Source organism: Camellia sinensis, chromosome 11 (assembly GCF_055761805.1).
Source record: "Camellia sinensis isolate YWXY chromosome 11, ASM5576180v1, whole genome shotgun sequence".
NCBI lineage: Eukaryota > Viridiplantae > Streptophyta > Magnoliopsida > Ericales > Theaceae > Camellia > Camellia sinensis.
In genome coordinates this window covers 47,091,184-47,101,364 of record NC_138971.1, presented here as the reverse complement: position 1 = coordinate 47,101,364, position 10,181 = coordinate 47,091,184, and the positions used below count along the sequence as shown (strand labels likewise).

The 10,181-nt window shown below is 33.9% G+C and overlaps 1 protein-coding gene across 1 annotated transcript; it reads right to left on the bottom strand.

Moving 5' to 3' along the window:
* Positions 1–206: 206 nt before the first annotated feature.
* ATTPS6 (UDP-Glycosyltransferase / trehalose-phosphatase family protein) lies at positions 207–5,260 on the bottom strand. Its single transcript, XM_028251416.2, has 3 exons — positions 2,542–5,260; positions 2,180–2,453; positions 207–717 (listed from the first exon to the last, which is right to left on the bottom strand). The coding sequence occupies exons 1-3, from the start codon at positions 4,548–4,550 to the stop codon at positions 430–432; spliced, it is 2,571 nt and encodes an 856-aa protein (XP_028107217.2). The 5' UTR covers positions 4,551–5,260; the 3' UTR covers positions 207–429.
* Between the last annotated feature and the right edge of the window lie 4,921 nt (positions 5,261–10,181).

The window sequence follows — 10,181 nt, the reverse complement described above, 5'->3', positions numbered from 1 at the left end:
TCTCCGTGACAAAAAAAAAGTAACTCTTTTACCAATTGTCAAACACATCAGCTTTTCAGATTCTAAAAAAATAAAAAATAAAAAATAAATAAAATAAACTACTAAAAAGCAAATGTCAAACCCTACCTAAGAGTAAAGCTAATTGAGTTAAACAGCCATTTCAAAATCATTACCGTACAAACAGAGCCTGTAACCAACATGCATCAGAAAGAAACAGTAACTGAGGAATTATATATGTACAACTCCACTAGATAGAGAGATCGAACACCCCCAAAAAGTTTCCAAATTTGCAAGTTCTCTTAGTACAAACTACAAATGTACAACTGATATAAGATGGAAAAGGAAATGGAATCAAAACATTGCAAGATCACATCTCATGGCATACACATTTCATAGTGTGAAATTTTCCCTTTTCTATCTTTGTGAAGCCTATACATGTACCGTTTGATCTGAAACAGAGGCCAAGCCTTTCATCAGTCTGACAATTTCCACCGCATCATCAAGATAATACTTGGCCTTACTAGGTTTGTTACCAACAGTACAGGCAAAAACTTCTGCATTTGGGGCTATAGACGGCCCGTCAATGGAACTAGTAATTACCTCGAACATGTCTTCATCAGACCGGTCATCTCCGATGCATAGGACAAAATCCGGTGTTATTTCCCTCTCTTGCATTGTAGAAAGCAAGCGTTTAGCCACAAGCCCCTTGCTCACACCCTGCATACAGAAATGTATCAAGTCTTGTGTTATGTTTTCTTTTTAATCATGCTAGACACAATGAGGTCATACTTAATGGCTCTAGTATGAAGAACAGGGTAAACAACAGGTTCAATAGCACTATGAAATCTGGTGCTTTTCATAAAAATTAAAATGATTGTTACATGTCGTTTGATAACGCTATCACTTTCCTCTTCTCTGTTCATATAGAAAAGGAAACAACAAGTATACACAAATGTTTTGAAATTGAAAACAAAAACATGTGTTTGGTGAGTTGCCACAGATGGTAGTTGGAGTTGCCAATTGGAGTGTCGCGTGGAGGTCACATGTTCGCCCCATTGGAAGGTGGCAAGAAGTCACAGGGCGGCGGTGACCATCCGGTTGCTGGAGCTCGCCAGAGGGTCACCAGCCGGCGGTAGGTTGTGGCTAGAGGTGGTAGGGGGGAGAGGAGAGAATGAAAACACTTTCTTCATTTCCGAAAATTTTGAAAAATTGAAATTAATTCCATCTTCTTGAAAATAAAATATATATATATACATGTCAAACAAATTTTAGTTTCTAACTTAGAGAAAAACGAAAACAGAAAAGGGAAGCTATACTACCCACAACTCTTTAGAGTTGACCAAAGCTGAATCAAGTCTAACGAACTGATGTTGAACAGAAATGCAAAAATATCATAAAAAATATGCACTGAAAAATTAATATGGCCCGGATTTATTTTAGGTGTGGTTCTTACAATTTTTCTGTGCACATAATTGTTTGGGATGATTTAAATAAGTATATTTTTTGACGTTTTACAAAAAGATATGCAGAAAAGTAAGGAGGCGATTTGACCCAAAAAGATAAAAAGATTTAAAAAAAAAAAAAAAAGTGTACTAATATCCAACATGCCAAACAAGCATTGATGTTGCAGAAAAATGGGTATGGGTTGGAAAGCCCAATCGAAAGGTTCAGGCTTGATCAAGTCTTGCCTAATTTATGCTAATTATATGATACTAAACAAAAATAGTATCTATCTTGTCAACAAGAAAATCTAAGACTCTGTTAGCTTAGCATAATTTAGAGAACAGTTCTATGATCACTAATTAATGTCGATTGTTTCTTCCCTAAGCAAACTAACTTTTTGTAAATTGTTTCATGTCTGGTATTCTATCTGCATAATATCATTTACATAGTGACAGGGACAATAGCATGGATGAAGTGCACAAAAGAGAATATCTCATCGACACCAACTAAAGAAAAGCAGCATAACCCAATCCCACCTGAATTTGGACCAAGAAACACAAACCAAGGTTATATTGGGTTATGCTGCAAGAAACTTCTGTTTGGTTCTGTTTTTGTTTTCTGTTTTCATTTTCCGAAAACACTTCTTGTCTTCCCTCAATCCACCCCAACCAATTGGAGATACAAATACCAAAGACAAACTACATGACTAATTGTTCTATAAGTAATTAATTCATACCTGTGGCTTGACCTCCACAATGTTCTGCCCGCTTTTGACTGTAACAGGCTCATTGGTAAGCACGCTTTCAAGATGATCAAGAAGTTCCTTAGCTTGGCACGATCCAAAATCAGGATCTGCATCCTCGTAGCACCAAACCAATGCCGTTTCTCTATCCTCAATCGTGGACCCATCAGTTGTCTCTGTGTAAAGCTTCATAACCGGTTCTGCAATCTGCTTCCAACTACAATCTACCACCGGTACACACGTTTCCCATTCTTCATCCCGCTTCAGCCTGTAATTAAACGAGAATCAATTTCCAATAAAAGCACCTCCATTTTCCATAAACCGAAATTTCAACAAACAAACAAGACATTACCCACCTCAGAAAATAGCCGTGCTCAGCTGCAATTCCAAGATTTTCACACGGAGAAAACCAGTCAGCTAGTTTGTCACGAGTTCTGGCACTGACGATAAACACCATATTGTTCTTATCTCTACACAAACTATTTATGATTTCAATGGTTTTAGAACTTGGGCCCTTATCAATTGAAGCCTGAGGCATTAACGTGCCATCATAGTCTAGAAGGATTGCCCTATTTCTATTCTTCTTGAAAGCAGAAACTATGTGCTCCATCGATAGCTTCCTGAAATTTGGATCGAGTGCAACAACTCTAAAACTCAATCCGAACCCAATACCCCAACACCGCCGCTGCACATGATCCTTACACGTCCTCTCCAAATCTTGGAGGAAACTACGAGCCCAATACCCGACATCATGGGTACTCACATATCGATAATGCTTCTCGTGCCGCATCTGTTTCTCTGCTTCAGCCATCGTAAGAGCAGAGTCCATTGCATCTGCAACAGCATCAATATTCCATGGGTTGACCCGAATTGCTCCACTCAAAGATGGAGAACATCCAATGAACTCAGACACAACCAACATGCTCTTCTTTCGCGTAGACGACTCCAACCCCAAAGCCTTGTCTAATTTCTCGTTTCCTTGGCGACTGATTATGTATTCATATGGTATGAGATTCATTCCATCCCTGACGGCTGTAACCAAACAACACTCGGCAACAACATAGTAAGCAATTCTCTCATAAAACTTAAGGGGCTCATCAATCAAGACGACAGGCTCATACCCTGGTTTACCAAAGGCTTCATTAATTCGCTTCACGGTTGAATATGTCTCGGCTTGAACTTCTTTTACATCTTTGCCACGGCCCCTAGCGGGATTTGCTATCTGTACTAAAACGAGCTTCCCTTGCCACTCCGGGTGCTGCATAAGTAGTTGTTCCATCGCCAATAACTTCAAACTAATACCCTTAAAAATGTCCATATCATCAACGCCTAGAAGCATTACCCTATCTTGTCCACAGTACTGCTTGATGAGCTCAGAAACCTTTTGTTCAGTCTCTGTAAGGCTCAAAACCGATTGAAGCTGTCCCATGTGAATACCCACAGGAAGGATTTTGATACTCACGGTCCGACCATAGTACTCGAGGCCTATGTAACCCCTTTTGGATTCATATGACAGGCCAAGCATCCGACTACAACACGAGAGGAAATGCCGAGCATAGTCGAAGGTATGGAAGCCAATCAAATCGGCATTCAAAATCGCTCTCAGAAGCTCTTCCCTGATGGGTAAAGTCTTGTAAATCTCGGACGAAGGGAAGGGGCTATGGAGGAAAAACCCTAGTTTCACTCTATTGAATCTCTTCCTCAAGAAGGTAGGTAACACCATAAGATGATAGTCATGAACCCACACGAAATCGTCTTCTGGATTAATCACTTCCATGATCCTATCTGCAAAAATCTTATTAACCGAAACATAGGCCTGCCATAGTGACCGATTGAACCGACCACCAAGCTCTGGTGAAAGGGGCAACATATAGTGAAACAATGGCCATAATTGTTGTTTGCAAAACCCATGATAGTATCTAGTAAACAGATCAGAGGGTAGAAAAGTGGGCACACACTTGAATGTCTCAAGGAGTATCTGTGAGACCTCATCTTGTTCATTTGGGTGAATTTCTTCTTTGAGACAACCCACGTATATAACATCAATTTCATCATCACCCAACCCATCTTTCAATTGAAGCAAAAGTGAATTCTCATCCCAAGTGAAAATCCACCCCTTTCCATTCTCTGTTTTCCTTTGAACCCTAATTGGCAGCTGATTGGCTACAATGATTATCCTGTCCCGATGGACTGATGACGATGACCGGTCCGAGCACACGCTCTCAGACGGGTCATCATCAAGATCTGACATTATCCCGGCTACCGTCATAATCCGGGGAATTCTCCGGCCCATCCGGGAAAAAGACGGCACCGGAGACTCGCCGGAGGCAAGCTCCAAGAGGTTTGAGTATGACCTTGACACCATTTTCCCCACTGATTATGTATATTTACGTAGCCCTAATAAGCCAAGCAGAGGAAAACCTTGTTTCTCTCTATCCAAACACAAAAGAGAACTCTCATGAAACCACAAACCCAACTAGCAAAAGCATATTATATTTATAGCTTTCTCTCTATCCAAACAGAAAAGAGAACTCTCATGGAACCACAAAACCCAACTAGCAAAAGCAAATTAACCCAGAAACAAAGTTCACAATTAAAGGTAAGTTTTGTGAACCAAAATGAAACCAAAAAACAGAAGTTTCAAGAAAATTCTTAGAAGAACTTAACAGTGACGAGTGAATCAAAGCTAGTGTGGATAAGGAAACAAGTTTCTTTGACAAACAGATGAAAAGAGGAAAGGAATAGAATAGATTCAGATGAAATATAATCAGCTGATAACAAAATATACTGTTAGAGAGAATCACACTGATATAGATAGAGATAAAATCACATGTTAGAGATATGAGACAATTGATGGATAAGAACTGAAGAACATGGGAATGAAAATTTACCAGACCTTGCACAATTTGAATCCCCAAAAAATGAAAACCCTAACGTAGCAAATGATAAATAAATAAATAGAGAGAGGACTGTTCTTTTTTAAGCTTATCTCTACAGATTATACAGAGCTTCCTCAACAGCTCATTATATACACTCCACACTGTCCTAACTGATAAATATAGTAATATATTTTTTGGAATTTTTCAAGACAATAGCATATAAATAGTGAGATGGTTTTTTTTTTTTTCCTTCTCTTTTTTTAAGATAAAATGTTTGCCAGTTAATAATTAAATTGTAAATTATATTTACTCTGTTTGGTTTTTAATTTTTAAAAATAATTTTTGACTTTTTAATTTATACTTTTTTGAATGAATTGTTTAATATTTAACAGTTGTTTTACTTTTTAAATTCATTTAATTTAGATACACTTAAAAAATATAAATTTTGTAAAAAAATTATTAAATACAAAAAAAATTAAAATTTAATATATTTTAATAATTTCTTGTATTTATTGAATTTTTTTAGATTAGTTTGCAAATATTTATCCAGATTAAGCAATTTAAAAACAAAAAAACTAATTAATATATTCAAACAATTCACTAAGAAAAAAATAATATAGATTGAAATCTCAAAACTAAATTTTTAAAAATAATATTTTGTCAACTTTTAGATCCTACTAGATTTGAAGACCGTAAAAATTAAAATAATTAAACAATGATATACTTTCACTTGTACAATACGACGATATTTTCAAATTTTTCATAACAATAATTTTAGATTTTTGAGTAAATTACACTTTGTCCTTTTGTATTTGGTCATTTTCTTAGTATTGGTCCTTAAAGTTTTTTTTCCCCTCATATTTGGGCTTTTCATATTTCAAATTTACTCATAAAACTAATTTTTATTCAAAATTAAACACAAAATACCATATTAACTGCCACATGACATTAAAAAAAAAAAAAAAGCGAAGGTTTAAATTAAAGTTTGAGTTTGTGTTAAAATGATATATATATATATATATATATATAAATTTATGTCACGTGATAATTAATGTATCATTTTTTTATCAAATGTTTTACATAAATTAGTTGTAGGAGTAAATTATGAAAAATTTAAAACATGAAAAATTAAAATGAAAAATAAAATTTAAGAAATATTTTTTTTATGTCACGTGGCAGTCAATGTATCATTTTTTATCAATTTTTTTATATAAATTAATTTTATGATTAAATTAAAAAAATTTAAAATATGAAAGATTAAAATGAAAAAAAATAAATTTTAAGAGTCAAAATAAATTTATTTTTTTTTAAATGACTAAACATGATTTTTGAAAAAAAAAAAAAACAACAATTTTGGGACCGTTGTGGGACAGCGGTTTTGGAAATCGAACGGTGGAGAGATGGGATGTATGGGTGATGAGTATCGTGCAGCTGCACCGTTGATGTCGCCATGAGGCAACATGCATAGGGTGTGGGACCCACTGGGGAGATTTAGACTGTGTCATCGAATGGTTGTAATGGCTTGTCCAAATTAACACGTGGCTATTTTCATTCGTTGTCTATGCGGAAACGTAGGTTACGTGGCGTGTTTTAGGTGCGTTAAATAGATTTTAAACAGAGACACGTCTCCAGATACGAGTTTTTGTTTTGACCCGATTTATCGGCGTTCCGACAAAAGACAATCGTTACTGCTGCTGGGACATGGACACTGTTCCAGTCGAGTAGAGGATTTTTTATGAAAAAAGAAAAAAAAAAGTACTAATTGGTTTATCTTATAATTTTTAAAAAAATGAATTTTTTTTTTAAAAAGGGAAAATATTTGGTGGCTAAAATTTTTATGACTCGAATGGTTCAAATGTGCCAAAACGACGTCGTTTTACATCCAAAATGACGTCGTTTCAGACATTTCGAGCCATTCAAGTCATAATTTTTCGGGCCACCTATCATTATTGTTAAAAAAATTAATGAAACATTCTTCTCAAATTTTAAGTTGTAAGAGAGATCTAATATATTTTTTTAATTAAAATTTCTTAATAATATTATTAGAGAAATTTTAACTCTTCACAAAAGAGTTAAAATTTCTTTGTGAAGAGTTGGAAATTTTTTTAGAAGTTTCTCTGTAAAAATGTTGAGAGACATCATCTACTATGAAAATATTGCATGTTCTTTAATAAAATCCTAATATCAGAGATTTTAAACTAAAAATTCCTTATTATTTTTCTTAATGAATTTTTGAAGGACTTTTTTTTTGTTTTACGATGCATCTAATCTAAAGGCATTTAAAAAATAAAATATTTGTGAATAAATTTTAAAAGGAAATTATGGAATAAAAAATACAAAAATACAAATTATTTTCTATAAATAAATTATTTTTTTTGATCAGTGTAAATAAATTATTTGTTAAGTATATTTACGGATCTAAAAACTTAAAAAATTATTAAAATATGCAAAAAAAAAATTGCTAAAAGAATTTTAGATCAAAAATAAATTTTGAATTTCAAAACCAAATCGAGTTTATTTTGGAGATTTTTGAATTAAGTATAAAAATTTAATCATTAATTAATAATAAGTAAAAAAATAGGATAAAATATGGGAATTTTTTTTTTTAAGGTCCCTAGTATTAAGATTTTATAGCATAAAAGACATTCAATATTTTAATAATGTCTAAGGTTCCTCAATTGATCTAGAGAAAATTCACGTCATAGAGAAAATTGGTTCAAAGAAATTTTGAAAATTTCTCTGACCTTCCTTAAACTTCCCATTGTAAATTTCTCTGTCTTCCCCTTCTCCAAATTTTTCTACCTTCTCTATACTTCCCACTCTTCCAGAGAAATTTCTCTGACTTTCCACACATCTCCAGAGAAATTTTAGACTTAACACTCCTGACTTCACCGCCTTTCCACAAAATTACCTCTCCAGAGAAATTTTGGCCTCCCTGGCCTTTCATAAATTTCTCTGCTTTCCATATACTTCCCATATACTTTCCACTCTCTAGAGAAATTTCTCTGCATTTCCACAATATTACCTCTCCAGAGAAATTGTAGTTCAAACCCAGAGGAGAATTTCTCTAGATCAACCCAGAGAATTTTTGGCTTTATTCACAAATTTTTTTTATGTTTGTTCTCAATTTTAAATCAGAGAAAATTGTTTTAACCAAACTAGAAAAATTTTAGTGCAATGATTTTCACTGGCCAAACTAGAACTTTATCACAAATATAAGTGAATAAACAACAACAGCAACCAATATATATATATATATATATATAAATTAAAATGTGTTTTTGTGCAAAGAGAAATCAATTAATGAAGAACCTAAACCATGAGCACAAAATCCTTGCTTTGCTGTGACTGCGAGCACTCGAAGACAAACATCATGACAACAATAAACAGAACAGCAAAGAACACAATCGTAATCGCTCTTCATTCGGATTTAGAATCAGTTGATGCTGATTGTGATGAATTGAGTTTCTGATGAGATGTTCTTGGTATACCAGTACTAGTACTGTGATAGGATTGGTGACTATAGACTGTATTGTATGATAGCTTGATCTTGAAGAACTCCTATGGCGATCATTATTATTTGTATGGACAGCGTAACCTCCCATCTCGCCCCCCCCCCCAAAACTGAATCGATATGGAAGGTAAAGATCATCAGCAAAACTAACAATGCCGCCATAGCCATAAACATCGTCGTCATCCTCTTCTTCGTCGCCATTGAGCTGTCGACGTCGGCGATATCGACTGTTGTTTGCCATTTTTGTAGAGAGAGAAGGAGAAGATTGGTGAGAGCTAGGGTTTAAACAGTATCGAAGTAGAGAAAGAAATGAAGTTTGATTTGAGATAGTCAAATTTCTCTGTGATATATGGGTGTGGGATTGAGGGACCTTAGACATCATAAAATAATATTGTGGATCTCTTTCATTACTAAAAATGGGAGATGGACCTTAAACTAATTTTCCCATAAAATATTGCTATGGTTTTCTCAAAAATTAAAATATTTCCATGATTATCATTGAATTTGATCATACTTACTGCACAATATAATTTTGTTGTCATTTGACAATTGGCTCTTTTTAGTTGACTTTTTTTAATTTGACTTTTTTAACTTTTGAGAGGAAAAAAAAAGTAAAATGATTATAATTTAGATGTAACATTTTGTCTTATTAACTTATTTTGTATATTTTATCTTTTGTATTTTTTAACCAAAAAGCCAATGCCAAACAAGCCCTTTATTTATCATTAGATTTGATTTGTTTCACTGGACAATATAACCATCTACTTACTAGAATTACTATAATTTTTTATTTCATGATAAACTAGCAGTATCAGGAATTTATTTTATACCAAAAAAAAAAAATTAGACATATATGTATCTAAATTTTTTTAAAACAATGATATTTATACTTTATTTTAAATCACTTATCTTAATTTTATAAGTGTAAAAGCACCAATAAATCCAAAGTTAAGACCTTGTTAACCATTTAGTCATGTGTTTTATCTAATGAACCTATAAATCCCATTTCAATGTTAATGACGCAATTGTACACCAATTACACGCGTGTTGTACCAATATTAGATATATATGTGGGTTTTTTGTAATGTGGAATTTACAAATTTGTCCAAAAAGCGTATTGTAGGTTTTTTGGGTTTCCTTTCTTCCTGATCAAAACGAAATAGATGAAGATGGAAGGTTCTTGTATTCCAATGTTGATTCCATGAAGTTTACCCCATTTTTGCATCATTCGATTGTGGTAATGTTCATTCTGCATTTTACATTGCCCAATTTAACATTATGTTTCATCCCAAACCCTAGAAACACAAAAACTCTTTCTTGTGCGTACATTTCTAGTGTCAATTATGGTCCGGAACTATATCGCTATGTTGTTATAGTTGACGCTGTTGACGTGTTGCTAGCGGGTTGACTTATTGCCTTCCACATTAGTCGGTGATTGTGTTTCGAACCCATGGCATCAAGTATGTGTTCGTGCTGTTCTTTTATTCGTTTTGTTTGATGTGTTGAGTTGTGTGAGTGACGTTGTAGTTTGGGTTTGGTGTTAATGGTGGTTAAGTAATGTTGGTTAATCGTTCGACATGTTGTTTGTGTGTTATTGTTAATG